The sequence below is a fragment of the Adelges cooleyi genome, unplaced genomic scaffold (genome assembly GCF_023614345.1).
Source record: "Adelges cooleyi isolate 19-005CV unplaced genomic scaffold, UGA_ACOO_1.1 ACOO_flye_CR_arks_rails_tigmint_CR_PRNA_8, whole genome shotgun sequence".
Taxonomy (NCBI): Eukaryota; Metazoa; Arthropoda; class Insecta; order Hemiptera; family Adelgidae; genus Adelges; species Adelges cooleyi.
In genome coordinates this window covers 2,239,784-2,261,968 of record NW_026096513.1, presented here as the reverse complement: position 1 = coordinate 2,261,968, position 22,185 = coordinate 2,239,784, and the positions used below count along the sequence as shown (strand labels likewise).

At 31.9% G+C, this 22,185-nt stretch overlaps 1 protein-coding gene across 2 annotated transcripts; it reads right to left on the bottom strand.

The window, feature by feature from the left end:
- Nucleotides 1–15: 15 nt before the first annotated feature.
- Nucleotides 16–16,550, bottom strand: LOC126845970 (myosin heavy chain 95F). Of its 2 annotated transcripts, none has more exons than XM_050585062.1 (23): nucleotides 16,301–16,550; nucleotides 6,060–6,244; nucleotides 5,922–5,995; nucleotides 5,720–5,849; nucleotides 5,492–5,659; nucleotides 5,151–5,413; nucleotides 4,938–5,087; nucleotides 4,596–4,855; nucleotides 4,371–4,528; nucleotides 3,883–4,047; nucleotides 3,590–3,813; nucleotides 3,322–3,519; nucleotides 3,025–3,249; nucleotides 2,643–2,850; nucleotides 2,450–2,574; nucleotides 2,272–2,388; nucleotides 1,970–2,193; nucleotides 1,822–1,891; nucleotides 1,598–1,737; nucleotides 1,416–1,521; nucleotides 1,226–1,343; nucleotides 918–1,151; nucleotides 16–856 (listed from the first exon to the last, which is right to left on the bottom strand). In XM_050585062.1, exons 2-23 carry the CDS (start codon nucleotides 6,241–6,243, stop codon nucleotides 708–710), a joined length of 3,690 nt encoding a protein of 1,229 aa, XP_050441019.1. In that variant the 5' UTR covers nucleotide 6,244; nucleotides 16,301–16,550; the 3' UTR covers nucleotides 16–707. The 2 variants fall into 2 exon arrangements, with proteins under 2 accessions (XP_050441019.1, XP_050441018.1); XM_050585061.1 differs by lacking the exon at nucleotides 16,301–16,550 and adding an exon at nucleotides 6,463–6,689.
- Between the last annotated feature and the right edge of the window lie 5,635 nt (nucleotides 16,551–22,185).

The window sequence follows — 22,185 nt, the reverse complement described above, 5'->3', positions numbered from 1 at the left end:
TCAAAAAACATTATTTTTGTATTACCCATAAATTAGCCTATCAATATTGTACACAATTAATTAGTTCTTACACCAACTAAATAATAAAATATAAAAAGAAAAACTTTTTTTTTAAACTCTCAAATACTTATCACAGATTAATAATATTATATTTTGTAATTTGCAACAATTTATAAACGTAATAATTTTTAGTGCAATAAATTTATTAAAAAAAAAAAAAAAAAACATTTAATAATTAATTTGTTTAGTAGTTAGTGGTGGCATTAAACATATATAAACAATAACAGCATGAACATATTTTTTCATAACTCAATAGTGCAACAAACTTAAATTGTTACTAGAATACGTAACAGTAAAGCAAATGTTTCAATTGTGGTTTTAAAAACATTTTTTTTTTTTTTTAAATGTAGCTATCATTCATAACAAAAAGTGGCACTTTAAGTTATGAGACAAAGTCATATTTAATAATATGATCGTAACTCTTAAAATGCATACAAATTTGTGTACTAAGCTTTATCCCTCCCCCAAAACGAAATTCTTGATTTTCGTATTGTGGGATATAATTTTAGGAACAAAATTAAATATTAAAGTAATAATTGTAAAATATAATATGGAATGTGAATTTAAGATGTTTACACAGTTTTAGAAACGAAGCAAGTTTTACCAAGCATATAATATTTTTATTAATAGGTTTTCAAATTTGAAATTTATTTTTTAACCTTATTACTCGTGTACGGTTTACCGCCATGTTTTTCCCATTCTTTATTGAACTCATTTTCCAGTATTTCAGCCCCTCTCTTGCGGGTCAACCCTGTTTCATCCAGACTCAGTTCGCACATTTGCATGTCGTCTTGCCCTGTGAAAAATTATAATTAAATATTGTTATGCATTCACCCACAAAATGTGTATAATTTTACCGGCGTTAAGTAGAATAGCTGGTTTTTCAGGATGTAGTTCCATTTGTCTAGCTACATATTGACCATCAAAGTGGGCGTACCACCAACCGCGATGTTGATCGGCACCTCCTGAACTTGGTCTTGTCGGAGTATTCGAACGTACAAACGGTATGCGGAAATAACGTTGGCTACTCGTTGGCACAATAGGCTGAGCCTTGACATTTTGTAAATGTTTAACACTCTTTGACTGATTAGCTAAAACAGCATAATTGTTATTTTAAATAAATAATTAATTAAAACAATTATTTTATGAAATACAAAAGAATTACCAGTATCCATTATGGAACGGGGAACTCTTTCATTTTCATCCATGTAAGATCGTTTCTTATTCTTTGCTTTCCAGGCATGATATACCTTGAGTCGACGATGGAATTCTACTCTACAAGCCTATTAAATTCAATTATTGTTTCATTAGCACGCAAAAGTATAAAAAGTTGACTATTTTACAAAAAAACTTACTTCTAGTAGCTCAATATCACAAGAAGTGTTTATTGTGTCTCTAAGTTCTGAATACTTCCATTTTGATAAATCATACTTGCTAGACGGTTCGACTGTTGTTGTTTTCCTATACCGCACAGAAATTAATAAATCGTTATTATAATTTTTTTTAACCAAAAATTCAAATTATAAACTGTTATTACTTTGCATATGTATTAGAAATATCTTCAACAAAGCTATTAGTTTCTTTTGCAAGTCTTAAGGCCAACTCATGATCTCGCCGCTCTTGTTCCATTTGTTCTCTAAATTTAATTTCAGCCAATGCAGCTTTTTCAAGTTCTTCCTATTTGTAAAATGTTTTGTACATTTTATGTTTACTTCTCGTTTTTAAAATTAAATAAAATTAACATAAAATATTGTTACTTACTTGACTGAGAAAAATATCATTTTTATGTATTTCTTCTTCAGCTTTGCGTCTTTGTTCAATTTCAATTTTCCTTAATGTAAAAATGATTTATAGTAAATTTATGTCTTGCAAAAATTCAAAATATATTAAGAGATATTTTTTATCATACTGTTGTCTAATTTTTTCATCTTCCAATTTAGCATTTTCTTCTTTATCTTTAGCTGCTTTAACCCTTTCCATTTCCATTTGTAATTTGGCCATTCTTTTTTTTTCAGCTTCAGCACTTCTTTCAGCATCAGCTTTTTTCCTTAAACTTTCCATTTGTGTATTAGCTGCTTTCACTAAATTGTTGTAGGTTTCATTTATTTCAGTGGCTTTTATGTTTTCATTAGACTAAACAAATGTTAATTACCAAATAATTCACCTCATAAACATATCATACACAGTTATAATAATGAAAATTATATATACCCTAATATTTTGAATAGCGTAATCAAATTCCGATCTTAATTTTTGAGCATCAGCTATATAAACAGCATTATCTTTTTTTATTTGGTTTGCTAATGTTTCCATTTCATTTAAAATTGTCTAAAAATAGTATACATAAATTTATTTAACTAGAAGTAGTAAATTACTAGAACTACCTTACCTTAAGACTGTTGATTTTTTTTATTCCCATGTACCTGGGGCGATGTTTGGTTTTAGATAAATGCATTCGTACATTTTTCTGAATAGTGATTAGATTTTTTTGCCGGTACAATATTTTATTTTTGACTATTTATTAAAAAAAATATGAATTATTTATAACATTAATTTTTTTGTTTAATAACTAAGATTCTTACGCTTGATGACAGCTAAAGCACACCATTGTGATTGTTTCCAATGTAAAGTTGTTAAATATTTTTGTACTTTATCTATCATTTGCTTTAAATTTTCAGGATCAGAATGCATGATAGCATCAAATTCAGCAAATTTACCAGGACGGAAGAACACTTTTGAGACACCAAATTTATAATCACCTTCATTGACGCCAACTGCTCTGAACAACGCCTGGAGACATTTGAAACAAAGTAACCACCATTAGTTTTGAGTTTTTTTTCCAAAAAACAATATGTTGCCACATTGTTACAATTTAATAAGTTTGACAATCAATATTATAAACTGAACAAAAAGCTACCTTTTTCAATAAATGTTAACTGTATGTCATTTAAAAGAAATATATACCTTTGAAAATATTCTAGGATCGAGTTTAACGAGTTTTGGCGGCAACCTCTGTCGGTACATATCATAGAGTTGTTGAAATGGAGCACGAGATGGAAATCCTTGTTGCATCAGCTCTAGTACACTCGTCATTCCGGAGCATTGAAGTTGTGATAATATCGATCCACCATCAATCATGTGATCGACCATTTTATCGTTTGGTTTAATGCAACGAACAAAATTTGTACCCTTAAAAAATAATATTTTATTTTAGATTAAAATTAGAGATCATCATCAAAAATGATTAAATTTCCCACTTACTGTACTCCTTAATTTTTCCATTAGTTCGGCCAATTGGCTTTTGAATTTAGATCCTACACTTATAAAGTTGAGTTTACCCTTAGCCGTCCCTAAAGTACTAGACGCAAACAAGCTTTGCAGAAATGGGTTGTTACTCTCTTGAACGAGACCTTCCAAGTTGGCATGGAGAGCATCATTGTTTTTATCAATAAATTGACCCTATAGGTAAAAGAAATGCAATTTTAAGAGTACATTATTGTTTTTAACAGAAAATAGTTGCTTTACTAACCGTTTGATAGCAGACTGCACCAGCAAAATGCCTGACCATAAAACCTTCATCGTCTCGTATTTCACGATGCGCCTTAAGTTTTGAAGTTCTAGCCAGTGCAAGTCTAAAATGACCTTGCCAACGTTTGTGCACTTCTGTAGTAAAATGTTCACTACTTTGTTTTGGCAATTTAGATTCTTCATCCAACAAATTGAATATACCGCCATTTCTGGATTCAATTAAATCTGTGCAAATATTTACATTAATATATTTAAACATATATATAAAAAAAAATATATATTTTTTTTATTTACCAATACAATCTTGATTATCAACAAATTCTATCTTTTTAACTGCTAAACCTTCACGTTCATACAGCATTTGTTCTTCTTTAAGAATACGCTCATTGAAAAATTGCTGAAGTTTTTCATTGCAATAATTTATGCAGAATTGCTCAAAACTATTAATTGTAAAATACTCTGTTGGGGAAAAAAATACTCTATTATAGATATTAATAGCCTTAAGAAAAATGTGACTAAAAGGGTGAAGGTAACAGAGTTTTAATATTTAGTACAACACTAGGACAAAGGCATGTTTTTTTACAAAACAGGTAATCAACTGTCTATAGAAGAAATATTACCACCCTCTTTTATGGGCTTAAATTGTTTTTGTCAGGGCTAGGTCGGTTAGCTGTAATAACAATTTATCAAATCATTAACCCCTTCTCTTATGGGAATGAATACAAACATTAAATACAAAGGAAGCCAATATAGATTGAATATTTTATTTAAATAAATCTTACCAAATCCAGCAATATCTAATACACCAATATAGTAGCTAGATGCTTTCGATGGAATACTCGAGTTAATTCTGTTGACAATATGGTCAAATAATTTACCATATATAGCTTTAGCTAAAGCATCTCGTGCGTTATTTGCTTCATATGATTTCAAAGGTACCCTGAAATTTAAATTTTAGTCTTAACTTAGGATTTAGGACATATTAAGCTAAAATATTTTAAACTCACATAATAACAGTTCCTTTAAGACCGCCTCGATTAGTCATCATCACTTTGGTGATTAATGCTTGTCGTAGCTCGTCGACATTTACAGACAACAAATCAGCAACAATAGATAAACTTTTTTCTGCCTGATTAGTTACTTTACAACCTCCTTTAGTACTTTCCAGATTTTCCTCGAATTCAATATTTCCTAAATGTAAAACAGCTGCTACTATAGTGTAAATATCACATCTTTCTTTACTGGACAACCCAAGTCTGCTCAAAGCCTACGAAAAAAAAAATATCAAATGTACAAACATATTTTTAAGATAAATGATTAAAAGCAAATAGGATTATTAGTTTGTTTACCTCATCCATTGTAGCAAATCCTTTAACATCGTCCAACATAGGATCTTTAAGACCTCCTTGTTTGTTTTGTAATTTACTTTTTTGATAGCTCTCTAATTTATTACTAGTTTGGTTATCGGTAAAATATTGAGTACAGCCTTTTTTTAAATACTATAAAGAAAAAAAATTATTTTTAATAGACCACAAATTAATTAAGTTAAGCTATATACGTACGTTAAATGAATCCGGATTGGCAAGTGATAGTTTAGATCGTATTTCTGGCGTTGCTCCAGCACACAGTAAATAGAAAACATGATAATTACGTTCCTCTGAACTCTGTATGCAGACTCTAGATTTCTCTAATAAGTAATGATTAATGTATCCTCCCACAACTAAACACGAACTATCAAAATGTACTTCCATGAATTTTCCAAAACGCGATGAATTGTTGTTACGTGTTGTTTTAGCATTTCCAAATGCTTCTAATACAGGATTTGCTATACAAAACAATTTGTTTTATTTTATTAAAATAAACAGTTAATCATATGAAATCGTAATGGTCAATTTAATATTACCGTCCAAAATCTTTTGATCGGCAGCCGGTCCATTAGTTGATCCCCATTGATAACATAAGTAACGTAACAGATGTTTTGTTGATTCGGTTTTTCCTGCTCCAGATTCACCCGATACAATAACAGACTGAGATTGTTTCAATACTTTCATATCTCGAAATGACTTGTCGGCTGTTAAAATAATTTTTTTGTACAATATGGTTTGTGTTATAATAACACCAAATCACATACCTATGGCGAATACGTGAGGTGGCAAAACTCCAAGGGACTTCCCTTTGTACTTTTCCATGACTTCTTTTGAGTAAAGATTTTTTATATCAATATAAGGATTGATGGAGATCAAAATGTTCGCAACATAGGTCTAACATAAGTGTCACAAACATTTAATACATAAATAATGTAAGTGATAATATCATAAAATATCAATATTTACATAAATTTTGTCCTTTGAGTATCGTATTTTAACATTGTTCAATAGAGTAGCTTCATTTAAATGCATTAAGGAACCTGATAAGATGAGATCATTAGATGGATATTTTTGAATACAAACAATTTTACTATTCTTACTTACAATTATCGTCGACATCCTTGCTGTCGAAATGGGGATCGGCTGTATACACTCGATCTAACGGTAACGTTAAACGGGTTCTGGACGCTCCCATCGGCTGAACAGTCACTTCGTCCATACCCAAGTCCATGATCGTGGCTAGGACGAAACCCTCCTTAGGTTCCGGAACCCAGACCACTTGTTCCATTCTGAAATACGCAGGCAAGTACAGCGGTTATTTATGTTAAAAAATAATTCCGAGATAAAAGTGTTTTGTCAAAATAAAACCATTTGCGTGCAGCAAATTTTTTTTTTTATGTGAAACCAACAAATAATTATACTAAAAATACATAGATACATAAATAATATATATGATATATATTATTACACTCCATGTAATACAATATGTACAGCAAGTCGAGATTACCTTTTAGCCATTTTTACCCCTTTAGATAGAATCGGGGAGTGCACCGAACGTACGATGTTGACCTTTTAAGGATTCATGAAAAACTTTTAGAGGAGTATGCGACGCATACACATGTTTACTGCAGGGGCCGGCCAAGGCTATTACTATTTCGTTCCCCATGTAATGACAAAAAGTTCTCACCTCACCGACCACCGTACCTAATAATATTTTGCACTCAGTGCTTCACGGTAAACAGGTCGCCTACATATAGTGATAACGGGCCACTCGATTGGTGCACGCATGTTTCTAACCACTGTTGATACGAAGCGCCTTACGGAGCATATTTCGCGCTTAGTCATACCAGTTATATAGTACATTACACTACTCTAAGCTGTTACATCTGCGTACTACGATTTAGTGTACCGTAATTATTGATGTAGCAACCAAAACGGGTTATTTTCAATATCATGAACAGAATAATGTTCAGCGCGCGGCGCACAGCCCACATGTGCCAAAATTATGTCTTCAACATGCGTAAGGCAATGACTCCGTTCCGGTGAAATACATTATCTTTAATAAGGCTAATATTTCATATTTTTATTTTTTTATAACGATTTAATAAATAATTTATATTCATCGATTTAAAAATATATGCAGCGAAATTCAGCGTTAAAAGTTATAATTAGCATTATGATGACAAAACATCATACAAAAATTGATGATCAATTTTTTATAGCAACAGCTTTTGTCGAAAAGAAAAAGTGCAATATTTTATCTTTTTTAAGATTTGGAAAACACTGTTCACCGTGTAGTGAAGGTAAAAATTGAATGTTTTTCAAATTAGAAATTATAAAAAAAAAGGGTACAATTACCAACGACCGATCGTCACAATGCGTTTAAATAAAGATTGGATGGAGATGGGATAGGTACAAGGTGCGAACGAATCGCAAGACACGTGTACGTGAAAAGGAAAAAGTACAAGGTGTTGAACAAACGAACTCTTGAACTTAAGAGGACGCCACACCGCCCATTTTTAAGGAGTAAAGTATAGGCAATTTTTTACAAAATCTTAACTATAAGGTTAAACTGTGATGTGTATCTATGAGTTCGGTAGTTAGGACTCTTTTTTAGTAGTTAAATTATTTTTCGGACTAACACAGCATCCTTGACAGCGATTTAAAAAAAAAAATTCTGTTGAATTGAGTTTTACGCGGATTAATTTTTCTCAGGCTTCATATATAGTTAAGGAAAGAAATTCATACATATTATTTATGACAAAATTATCTGTGTTCCATCATCCGCATTTTTTCGATATACCTAATACAACCAACGCTATATCGTTTTTAAAAAAGGCCTTTCTTAATTAATTAATTATTCATTAACTGGTTGAAAAATTTAAAAAAAAGGGCGATGGTAGAACACAGACAATGTTGTTGTCTATATTATGTGAAAATTTGGTTTCTTAGTTTTGATTACAGCCTTTGTAAAATTAATCCGCGCAAGGCGGGTTTTTTGAAGAAAATAACGGGTGTGTGGCGCCCTCTTAAGCTTGGGAAAGCGGTCAGCGGCAACCGAATTCTCTTGACAATTAGTGCATTGGAGTCGACTGGCGGAAAGGCATTGTCATTCATTGTCTTTTATATTGATTTAACTTTTGCAATTAATGATTACTTCTATTTTTTTCACTAACTTTAATTGTTTAGTCTAGAGTCGCCGGAAGCATTGGCCATTGCCTGTATTTATTTTTAAATAAATCATAATAATATGTTGATGACGCGGTCATCATAATATAACAGTTAGTCAGTAGTCACCGAATATTGGATAATGACATAATACAATTTTCTCGACCTAAACGTAGATCGGTCATAATGTTACTTAAATCAAATTCGCAGACACAATAGCCAAGACGATCGATAAATCTAACTTCGAAGTAGCACATAATATGTATAATCTATATATTATGCTCTACTACATTGTACCCGTAACAGTGTGGGGTAGTCATTTTATTATTACCTCTGTTATTACCATTATTATATTTGCCGTATGTGATTCACACATTATTATTATTATATCGCTTCGTCCGATGAAGTCTGAGCGCAATTTCAGGTGAATAGAAATGACATGTAGATATTACAGGTTTTATTGTGAACGCCGCCTTGGGAAACATTAAATAATACTCATATGGTCGAAGACGACGCGACGGCCGTTCGTTGGTCCACCGGTCAGCTACCGTGACTTTTACAGTTAACTCATAAGTAATAACATTATACCTATTCCACAATACTTGTTAGTCATCTCAATTCTCATCTACCCGACATTTCCTTACTTACCGGTATACTAAGCGTAAAGGTCAACTGCAAATGATATTATTTACTGTATGTTGGAACTAAATGCGAAAAAAATACCTAGTCCGATAAATAATTGCATCTATACAACGTAGTACAAATTATTGACGAAAAAATGTTTAACGAACAATAGCTATTACTTGTGTAATTGTGTATTATGGGTACCGAAGAAGCCTCTTAATAATGTGCACCACTTGGTAAAAAAATCACACAAAAAGTGGCCAAAAGTATACTTTCTCCAAGTATTAGGTTTTTAACTACCTATATATTTTAGTTAAGCAGCATTAATTAAAAAAAAAAATAATTTTTGGTTGCCTACTTAAGAAAACGCTGTTGAAAAAAGTAAATACATTTTAAAATACCTACTTTACTAGTTTTATATTTTTAAACCATTTTACAAGTACCCTAAGATATATCTTAAATAATGGAAAATTTCAGAATTAATATATGCATGGATTTTACATAGATTTCAATTATACCTATTCTATATTTTAGAATGTATTTACTTTTTTTTTACTCTGTTTTTTCTGTTTTTTTTTTTTTTATAAAAAGTAGGTAATCAAAAATTCTTATTTTGTAAAAAATAATGCGCGGTGACTTAGACATAGGCTAAATTTTATGGTTAAATGATTATTTTGAGAAAACATACTTTTGGCTACTTTTTATGTGGTTTCTGTCCACTTTGCGATGGATAGAAGATCTGCAAAAATCTGAAACACTCTGTCATTCAGTTTTAAGGTGACAGCCAGTAAATTATTTTTATTGTATTTATGACAATCGTCTAAATCAATCAGATCAATCAATTTCCTTATTCAATCGAAAATCGGAATATACTTACGTAAAGATAAAAAATACTCTATTTGTTGTTATTTAATAATTTAACCTCGGCTTTTAATTCAATATTATCGTATTCATCATCCTCAGATGGAAAACGAGTAATCGTAAGTTGTAAAGATTTTATTAAACCAATAGCTATTGAGAATCTTTACTTTGTAAACTTGAACTCACTTTTAATATAATTGAGAATAATGGCTCAAGCATATTAAGGGAAAATATAAAAGAGAAATATAATAAATATCCCTCTTAAAAATAGTCCAAAATTAAAACCAAATATACTATTAGATTCTAAATACAATCACGAATCACCCACTAGGCACTAGTAAAGTTTAAAGCAATCGATTATCGCCAGCTAAATATATGAGTACAGAGTACTATTAATATTTGTTTACACGTGTTGACCGCGGAAAATGGGGTAATGCTTTTGAAACCGATGCATTGAACTTGTACCCATGATATCAGAAAAAAATACATTTTTAAAATTCTGATAAAAAACTAAGTTTATGTTAAATGTATCATTTTTCCTTTTTGATTTTTCCTAAACAAATTTTCATGTGTAGCTGAAGGCTAAAGCTCAATAAGCCACACCCGTGCGCATGCTTATGGTGGATATCTTAAGGCCATTGTGACTTTGTCATTGGTTATTTATATTAATGTACAAGGGAGCTGCTGCGATAATGCGAAGACATATCGATTAAAAATCTTGTATTGTTTTAATGTTGTTTGGTTAGGCCGAGACTTAAATTTGGATGTCTTAGGGCCACATAGGCAGTAATTTGGATATTAACATTTGGTGTTTAGTGGTAGTCTTGATTTTTAAAACTGATTGAGAAAGTCAAGTCATACCTAACCACACAGACTTTAATATGTACAGAATTAGATAAAAGATATATTATAAGATAGGTATATAACTATTCGCGAATGTATAAATAAATTTAGTTGTAACACTTTTAAAAGTCTTTAATAGAATAATGTACTACGTAAGCTCTAAAATAGGTTTTTTTATTCACATTAGGTATGAATTGAACAAGTCCTGATATTTTCAGAGTAGAGAACAAGTATGGACAAGTTTAAGGTCCTATCCCAGCGAGTAACTTATTTTAATTTCAATGATTATTAATTAAATGCCAACGGTCAATCGATAGTCGAGTTATTTTTTATTTTTTTTTGTTTACAATGATTATTCCGGAAAAGATATAAAATATGAACAGGTTCAGTGTCCTAATTTTGCATAGCGGCAGTGATATAAATGTACAGTCTGTACAGTTAGTTTGTATAATTTAATTTTAAATATTCTTCATAACTTTACGAAAGGTCTGTTGGAAATTATAGTAAAGTCTCGACCAAGACGACAAAAACAATGTACCTAAATGTTCTAAAAACGAAATAAACGTACCTAAAATTATTCAAATGTTTAATGCAAAAGCACTAACGAATGTTTTTTTTTTTTTGTAACGTAAGTGGTATACAAGTCTACGCGACCACGAGTATACCATAGTATTATCAGCATTATTAGTTACCGCATTATAAACTTAATCTTCTAATTACAGTTAATCTCACTTTAATAGTGTCTTCTAGTACTCAGAATGAATGCAGAATTAACGTCCACGGTCTACAATACACCGATATGGTTTTCAGAAACTAGGTTTCCAAAAATATTATTTTTACTATCGTCAAGGAAATGCACTACCTGTTAAAATACCAATGTACAATATTTTTATCAGATTAATGATCACCTATGGATAGTTTAGTTAATGGAAAACCTAAAAGTCGAAATGATTCTCGGATTTCACTGAAACGTTATGAGAGGATTGAGGAACCCCTTATAGAGTTAGTTATGTGATAGGCGAAATTGGGTCTACATTTTTTAGGGTGCCGACTGCCGACATTACAAAACGATATCATCGTACTACTGCGTATAGTTCACATTTCAGATTCCCCTCTAGATTTAGACAGTAATCGTTTAACCGAATAGTCAGCCGCGTTTAGATGGTTGTCGCAGAGATCTTGATATAATATTATTTTAAAAATAGCATATTTCACAATTTGCTTAACCTCTCAACTTAGGGATTTGCTTCATAAATAAGACGGTAAACAAAATAAAAATATTTAAGTGACTATCTGTTTAAATATTCAATCCAAATATTGTTTCAATCAATATGTTTGATTTTAGTAGTTTCATCAGACATATAGTATATTAAGCTACATGTTTGTTATTTAATATTAGTCTTTATAATAATATGTGGTGTGGGTGTTATGACAAATTATGTATAATATGCCAATTCATTTGCTGACAGTAAAAAACATTGTAAATTTCATTAATTCGACGACAACGACTGATGTGGTGATGATGGCAACATGTCTAATTTCGAGGAAGCGTAACGGAAGAACCAAATGGACGAAACGAATTGTACACTGTACACATAAAACCAAATATCTAATAGGTACCTAAATGTATAATACCTATTATAGGTACGTTGGTATATTATTATTATTTGATATTATAGGTATGCGCTGGTCCTCGTCAGTCGTCCGTTGACCATTATTGTTTATTGTTAAACCAAAAAACATAGTGATGTACCTATATTTCATGTGTCAGTTAATCCTAACAGCCGCGACTGTCAATTATTATCAAAATAGGCTTTCGTCGTTCTACATTAACATTCTGTACGCTGTAAAAAAAAAAAAATGGACGAGACAAAAAAAACTATGAAAAACACTTGTGAATTATTTGTATTAAACGCCTGCGTGATCGTACCGTTTAAGTGAGTACAAGAAGATTATAACGGCTTATGATTGTCGGGTGGCAGTAATAATAATTATCGCTAGACGCGTTGAAAAGTAATTGTTAATAAACGTAATATTATTGCCGACACTTTCACTGGAAAATCGGAGGAGAAAATAATCACAATAAGCAAGTCTGGAAAGATAAGCCGTAAGCGGTGGCCATCGTGTCTTCTCGAAGCGTATCGGCACGGCAAGTCAACGAACTGTTAGGTACGTTTTTTTTTTCATTGTAACCTCAGCATTGTCATGAGACTACAGCTCTATATTATATGGATACACTGCAGTAGCAGCAGCGTGTACTATTATATAATAATGTACATAATAATATATAGTATTATGTACACACATTTATAGATATATATACTATATTTAACTGCGTGCAACATCGTGTACAGAACGTACGCCAATAAATCATAATGTTGTATGTATAATATTTATAATATCTTCAAAAAAAAAAAAAACATGTGAGGCTCGACGATCACGGTTTGTGTATTTTTATGCGTTTTTTAGCGCACCATCGACAGTTTACTGCGGTGAGTTCAGATAATTAAAATTCAATATTATAGCAAAACGTGCACACATTGCGAGCATGAATATGTAGTCATCAAACGACTGTCGTCGAAGAAAGATCCTATTCTTTCAATCGCGCTTAAATGTGCACCAGGACTATGAACTCGTGAATAACACAAAAAATAACTATTAAAAATAATTATAATTAAAAATAAATTTCAACGTGACGTGGTACCACTATATTCGATAAACATAATACAGGATGATCAGTTTAACGATAATCATTTTACAAAAATGAGTGTCTTTTAAAAATGTTTTTTTAAAACACGTATTCTACACGTGAATCCGAACTAAACGAACCTTGTCCTACACGTATGTTTAAAATACACGTGTAGAATCGTCGGCTCTAGTGTGGACCCGCCACATATGACGATAAGTTTACCACTAGTTGTAGTAGTACTAAAATAGTATAATGTTTGAGACCGTTTTTTTCATTTTTTGATAAATAGTAATATTTTATAACAAACTACTGACTATTGTACAAGTGTACAACTGCAACCGGTGCAGGTGTTGTCACTTGGCGTACGGCGTTGTTATCTTTATACCTATAATAATAATAATGATATTCGTTTTTCTCTTTAGCCTTCTGTTTGAATAATAACGCCATGTGGTCGACCGCAAGAGTTTAACGGAAAATAACGGCCCAACTCTAAAATATAATATGTTTGTTAATATTAAATATAGTTACCGAAGCGTAGATGACCGTTGTGCACGTTGCATCAAACAAGTTTCAGTGGAGATAAAAAAAGACAGTACCCAAACAAACCAACAACGACAGCCAGTGGCTGGAAATTGGCTTAGGGAGTTCTAAAAACTTCCCTATTTGTATATAGAAACTAACTCCTCTTCGGAGGAGGCTATTGCTCGATAAGTGTAAGCAAAACAAAAACCAAGAGGGGTTTAAAACCTTTAAATCCACCCATGACTACGCCACTGACAATATATGCCTAGTAGTTATAATCTAATATGAATAAATACAGCGAGATAGTAGATGGATACACATAATAAGAATATAAATCTTCTGATGTCAGGAAATAGTTTGTAATAGTGCAACGTTGACCTTTTGTTGTAATAATAATTAGAAAGTAATAATGCCTAGTAGATACTAAATACTTTATTATATTAGATACTAATGTCGTGACGATATCGTGCTTTCTTTGTTGTTACTTGTTCCCGTTAGAGAAGTCTGAATATTTTCCCATCGGTGTGCAGTAAGTAGTAACCTATAAAGTTTTCACCCGAGACCAGCAGTGAGATAATGTATACAAACATTTTACCAACGATACGGATTACGGTTTTACGGATTTCCAATACTTCAGAATATACACGCAACGACGGTAAGACATTGTACGTCTCGGTTATACTTGTCAACCCGCCACTGTTCCACGTTACCTAATCAGTAATCACTGTTTTCTGCGTGAAACACGAATTGCCACCAATTATTTATGGATCTATCATGCATTCATTAATTTGTTTTGTACTGAAAAACGCGTGGACATGGGGCCCGTCTTTTACGGTAATTTAAACTTAGATAACTTGTACAAGTTGCTCTCCGTACGAGCGATTACTGGCAAATTTGTATAAAAATTAAAAACGATATTATAATTACTTTGAAATTGGTTATTCACTTGCAACTTAGAAACTATTCAAATTCAAACTACATAATATTTCGCTTTTAGCATACAATCAAATTTACTTAGATTCGAACTTTTTCAAAGGTACTAAAAACGAATAAGTCATTTTAAAAGTAAAACAAGTTACAGTTTCACATTGATGTATGCATTTAAATAAAAAAAATGTTTCGTCAACATGTAAGAAAGCAAATGGAACTTGCGATAGAAATCTATTTTTTATCAATACACAATAATCTGTATACAGACAGAGCTAGTGATAAGTTAATACAAATATAAATAATATTATAAAATTACAGGATTGAGAAAATTAATTAAACAAACATAAACAACTTTTTCATTGTATAAAAATATTTTTATTTTAGATTCAGCGTGAGGTATATCTAATAATATTGATAAGATATGACTAATACTATGCTAATAAACAAAAGTCAAAAATTTAAATCAATCAGTACAAATAACAATAGCTAACAGCAACAATTATAATCTTCATTTATAATTCTTTTGTTGCACTTTTCCGGATACATAGTAAAATGTCTAGTCTCAACCAGACAACCATATATTAAGTATGATGCTATAGTGCCGACCCATGCCGTACTGTCACCGCGTTATAATTTTGAACCCCGCCATCAAGTTCAATTAACCCATAAACTTTAACAGGAAATAATATTAGCACCTAGAGTCTTAGAGTTTGTTCTCTTATTATTATTTTTGAGAGAAGAACACCACATGAGGAGCGGATTTCACAAACAATTGTATCGATGACAATGTATTTTTTTTTAATTTGATCAATATCTTTTATATATGATTATACAGAATAGGCAATACTGACTAAAACGTTATTACTTTCTATACAGCTAATAGCTATATTTATAATAATCGATGTTACTCCTGAATATTTAATCGTCGTCGTTTCAATGTCACTTGTATAAAACATACTTAATAGATACTTAATATCTCAATACTTAATACATAATAACCGATCAATGCACGTGTGTCATATAGTTTTTTTCCGCCGTCATTGCTCTAAAAAGAGAATAATGTTTGTTTTCAACGTAGATTATAGTTTATACTTAAAATTTAATATTTGCATTTCAGAAGACGCACACTAATGTCGTTTTTTGCTTCAAAGAGATAGAGTAGAATTAATCAAATAAACAAAACGAGTGGGAAATGACCAGTCTACGCGCGTTTCGATTTCGCACGCGATGAGGTTGAATATACTGTTATTATTACAAAGATATATATGGTTGAACGATATGATTTGGCCTATATTTATTGCTGAATTTATAGCTTATAGTATGGCGCACGGAATGAAAAATAATAGCTGGGATGGAATCAAGGGCATGCCAGAAGACTTAATTACTCTTTCTTTAGTCTATTTTTTGAAAGCATATACTAGATAATATGATCAATAAAAACACAGTTGTTGTAACTTACAGAACTTTACTGTATTATTTACTTATTTCTAACGAAAAAAGTATAAGAAGGTATCCGGCCGCTTCATTAGCAAACATTTGTTTTTTACCGTTTTATTGAAAACGAGCACTTTGTTCAAGAATTTTGTCAACGCTGCAAGCGCTCGGGGAAATTTCAAATTTCGCGCACTATCGCACTACCCGTCAAACGCCGACATGCGTTGCCTTAGTCTATTAATTGCGATAACAATACGAGTACAATGTTAATTACCTGTTTTGTCTTTCTTCTCGTGTGTCGGAGTTCCCCAGAGCAACAGCAACGATAGAGCAAACAGCGGCCTACGCCAGAGCTATGCAGTCAGGAATACCGTGTGTTGTCCGGCGAGGATACAGTGAAATAATGCGAGCACGATGGGGGAAAGAACGTACAAACTATGCACACACGCGCGCACATACACTGATGGTTGACGAACGGACAGTCACCGCGAACCGGCAGCAGACGTTTACCGGACCGTATATCCGATTCGGTGCGCCGCGTCCATCAGCAGCAGCAGCTCACGGCAACAGCGATCAACATCAGCTAGGTATAAGCGCAAACGACAGTCATCACAGTCAGGGGAGGACAAGGGAGGGCAGGAAGGAACCACGGCTGCCAACTCGTACCCCATACCGGTGTGCGACGTTTATAGGTGTGTTACGGCTTCCGTATCCGGCGACGGCCGTCCGCGGGGAAGGAAACGCACGAATTAGGCGGTATAAAAATTAAAAAAAAAACAAAATTCATGATTATGTACACACATTTTTATCTCGATTCCGTCGAAACAAAATTAAGGCGATTGGGTACTGGCCTTAATTAAGGAGTTGTAGGTAGGCAATTTCTGGTTCTTTTTCTGTTACGCGTTGTCGTTGTGTGCGTAGTAAATGAACATTAGTGTAAGTGTTGTTATCTTACCCTCCCGTCCTCGCAACCGTCTAATTCATTGTTGAAATGACTCTCGTACGCACACGCACAAGTCGGTTAAAACGGCTACTGTTCAGGATTCGTACAATTTTATGCTGCAAAACTACTAATTTTCCTTCGATCAGTCCGATCGTTGTATTGATGCGATAAGACTTCTGAAAATCAATTTGAGTTCAGCGTGAAGTCTACTTGAGATCGGTCAGGCCACTTTTCCGGTTTCATTTAATAGTATTTTTTAAACACTACTACAAGATTTAACATTTTTCAAAAAAATTAAATCAAACTTGTGGAATTTTTAGGGCAAAATAAAAAAATGTAAGCTGATTGATCTCAAGTAAACCGAATTCATATATATTTTCAGAAGTCTTATCGCATCAATGCAACGATCGGACTGATTGAAGTAAAATGAGTAGATTTTGACGGAAAAATTGGCCGGTACCCAATGGCCCTAACAGCATTATTACTCTCGATGGCAAGCAGCTCGTATGGGATTTTACATAATGAATGTTTAAAACGGCTACAGAAATTAACGCCGTGTTGATAATACCATTGAGTAACAACTACAATAACATTAGTGAAAATTAATAGAGAGATCGCCTTAAATATCACAAAACTCTTTCAAGCCCTCCCTCTCATTGGTACAACTAGACTGAAGTCTAATCTAGTTCAAATCTTTCTAAGCAACTTAACTCCTCCAGACTCTCAAAAAATATCATTACCGATAAGGCATTTTCCCCCAAGTAACGTTTTTAACTTTTACCGCAATTCAGATGGAACTTTTGAAGTTTTTAAAAGATCTAAATTTCCTAAACAAATTTTAATATTTGCGCCTAGGATAATTAAACATATTATAGGAACCCACCGGTGTTAATAATATTATTTTTGTTGAGCTGTTCAGCTTCTAACAATATTATAAGAAATACAAATAAAAAACACTTATATCTGAATACTAATGTCTTCTACGGAATTATAACATTTTGTCAAAATAATGATGTTTTATTTTCATTATGTAATAACTGCGTTTCGCTTTCACAATATTTTATACATTTTAGTCAACGCAATGTAAAAAGTAAAAATATTAACTTTATTTTAAAAGTAGGGTAGAGTAAGTAGGTTTAAATTGAAATACACCCATAATCAGTCATGATTTGTATTTACTATTTAAAACCATTTCTGTGATGTTTTGGTAAAATGTTAAAGGTGATGTTGAGGCCTAAACGGTATGTAATGCTAACGCAATGTTAATAATTAATTTATCTTTTCGTACTTTAATTTAGATAACCACTAAATGAATATGGTTTAGTATTAACTTCATCATTCACCAATAATAAATCGTGTTTTAAGTTATCGTACAGCTAATTACGTTTTGCAAAAAAATCACAATCGTACAAAAATGTAATATTTGATCTCAGAATCGTAATTTGAACTAAACACTACTGTTCACACAAGAGGTTAAAAAAAAGTTCGAATAAGATAGGTACTTGATTTTTGTTTTTATAAGTGAATTATAATTTGTGGCTTCTACGGAAATTAAAAAAAAATGATTTACTGAAAGCAAATGTATAAAAACTGAAATTATTTCAATTTCTATCGCATTATTAATTCCTGGTTAATAGTATTCACACAGAAATTTTCACAGAATCTTAATTTATTGCTAAAAGTGCAGTTTATATTAATTAGAAAAGCAATGCGGACCCTTTATAGTTTATTTTTGTGAGGGAAAAATGTAAAACTATAATTAAAAAAGTTATTAAAATTACTTTTTGAAAAACTGACAAACAATTTGTTTAACTGTTATATTAATTATGTCTCAATATTTATAATAGAACAGACTATCGACATTTGAAACTTTAGTATATTTTAATAAACGGAAATACTATTACGCTCCAAAATTGTTTACTATGACGTCCTTTAATACATTTCTATTTTTTTTAAATGTTCATTTAATGACTGATATTTTTCTATAAAAGTATTGGTAGTTAGCTTTTTAAAGCTGATTCTATAGTAGAATAAATAGTTATTGGTATACTTAATATTAAAATACTGGCTAAAAAGTCTTGTGCTACGAGATAATTGTGACCTCATGCATCGAAACAAAAGTCTCTTTCTATCACGACCAAGGTTACGGCTGGAACTGCACGAAACAAAAAAAAAAGGAGAATGGACTTCCTCTGACGTATGTAATCGACTAGATATAATAATATATGTATTGATTTCTTAATAAAGATTGTAATTTATACACAATGTTTTGTCTTTAAATGCAATATTAATATTTTAAAATTTTCTTCTATGTTTCAATTTAACAGGCCTGAATAAGACCAATCGAAGCAGTCGACTACAATTTTACGTTGACAAATTTTAGTTTAATGAGTACTGCAGAAAAGTTTATCCCTTCTTTCAGAATACATGCTTTAACTTTAAGTTTTTTTTGCTTTAAGTTATATCAATGTTAAACCTAAAGTAAAAATAAGTTTAATTTACAAACAAAATAAATATTTCAGTTTAATACTTAGAAACTAAAATAGTTTAACTATTAATTTGTATAAACATTTGTGTAAACACACTTGTGATTGGGAAGATTACAGCCTGCACTTGATAATCACCTCTAAATTGAAATACAAATAAAAAAATTGAACTGCCATACTTTTGTCGACCACGCCAAAAATCTTAAAACTGTCCTTTTCACCCTCTTAGAACAATATTAAAAAAACTGAAGGATTCCCTATTACTGAAAGTGACATTTTACAAGAAATGTTTGCGACACCATATGCATTCAAAACACTCACCGAGACAAGAATAATATCCGTCCAAGGATAAGGGGAATAAAACTGGCTGCAGAAAGACTACTTAAAAAAATGGAAGTGTAATCGTCATAAGAGAAAATCTAAAAATTCTTTCAAAAAACTCCACACACACAGCCATAGAAATCTTAACTGTAGATCTTACAAAATGCATGGTCACTCCAGTTTAAATAAAAACAAACTGAAAACATGTCATTAAGACATAATATGCGTATAATAAATAATAATGTCGATAAATAAATTATCGACTAACGATAAGAGGACGCTACGCCGCCTATTTCTAAAGAGTGAAGCATAGGCGATTTTTCGTAAAGCCTTAATTTAGATCTTGAACTATAGTGTTACCTAATAATAGAGCAACGATAATTTTTTAATGGTAGTCATTTTTTTTGGCAGACTATCACAGTCATTTCAACAAGATGAATTACAGTTTTTTCCCCATAAAAACTGCTCTGCGCAGGACATGTGAGGTCACTTGCCAGTATTACAGTAGATTAACCAAATTTACTTATTTATAGTAAATCACAATTTATTAAGGTTTAAATAAGAGCTTTACATTAAATTCTATTTTATTGGCTTTCTTAACATCTCCAAACCGTGACATTATGCTTGCTCATTAATGATATAAAATAATATGCCAAACCACGATGATAATATTAAGTAAATATGACGTTAATATCCAGACTGAAAAATTATGGCGGGTAACTTCGGAGAATATTGACGGAAGTAAGAAGAAAATGTGTGTTTTTAAATTTGACAACAAAATTGTAACAGCAAAACAATCACCTTAATTTTTTCCTCTGAAATACATCTTATTCATAGATATTAAGGTTGTATAAGCTAAAAACTATTTCGTGCATGCGATTAACTCACGGCGTGTAAGTAGGCAACACTTTTATCTTTTAGGTAAATGTATCGAATTTGACGACATCGACGCCTTATTAATAAATTTGTGTAAAATTCGGTTCCGCGCGGTTAGCTGATTTATATACACATATTTGCTACTTTTGTTTATTGTGATCAACTTTAAGGTTGGTTTTGCAGTTTTTCATATTCCCTCTTTTCGTTTCTATTACCAGCTGGCCCTTCAATTTCTCTGTAATTGCATGTGTAGATATTCTTCCTGATGTTGAATCATGTCCAATCATATACCATCTTTTATCCTTAATCCTAATAAGTATCTTTCTGGTTTCATTTATTTCGTTTAGTAAACTATTATTTGTTCTTCGTTCGGTCCAACTTATTCGCATTATTTTTCTCCGACATCACATCTCGAAACTTTCGAGAACATTTTGTTCTGATTTGTTCAAAACTCATGTTTCGTATCAATATAGTGCCACACTCCATTTATTATATACTTTGACTAGATGTTTCTTAACCTCCATACTCATGTTATTGGAACATAATAAGTTTCTTTTGTTAATGGGTAGAGTTTTCAACTTGGTCGAGGGTATGATTATCGACTTGTATATTTGATTATATAATTTATTGTTCAACACAATTTCATTTACATTAATACAATAATAATAATACAATTTACAACATATTATATGTTTTTACAAATGTATATTTCTGGGATGATGCTCTTTGTCCATTGACATTTTTCTGTTGCCTGCCATCTATCTTGCCACTTAGCTTGTAGTTCCCGTTTGGATATTTTCCTGGCTTTTGTCGTGTTTCTTCCTTCTTTGTGTGCTTTGTGGTTCTGCATTTCCTTTGCTTGAAGTTCAGTGGGGGGTATTCTCGATAAAATGCTTAATGTGTCGCTTGAGACTGTGCGATAGGCTGACAACACTCTTATCAAAAAGGCGCGCTTGCTTTTTTCAAGTAATGGCCATCCTCCGCGTCCCAACTTGTCAGACAACATCTGAGATCTATAGAGCATCTGCGACGTCACAACAGTTGATATTAATTTCCTTCTTATTGTTTTAAGAACTCCGACGTTAGACAAGACTGTAAGATTTCGACTCCTGCTGGCATGTTTTCCCTGAGTAAGCCGTCGTAGAGCAGGTTCCACGTGGTGGGTCCAAAGACCGATCCCTATGGCACCCCGCTCGTTAGTTGTTATTAATCTCACTGTTTCTCCTGTTCTGTAACATAATTTCCTGTCAATAAAGTAGCTGTCTATAGCACGGCCCAAAACATATAATTTAACCAGAACATATTATAATTAAGACTATACTGTCATCATAAGTCGCAGGAGATCAGAAATAATCACTATTCATGAGCCAGAAGGCTAAAGCATGTTCCATGTTTTATAATTTTAGCCATTAGGCTTTAAGTAGATTGTAATATTTTTATTAAATCTAACCTCCTTGGTCATAAATAAATTTAAAAAAACTTTTAAAATTTTTTTCTTATTAAGAACCTATAAAGAATGTATGATACATTTTT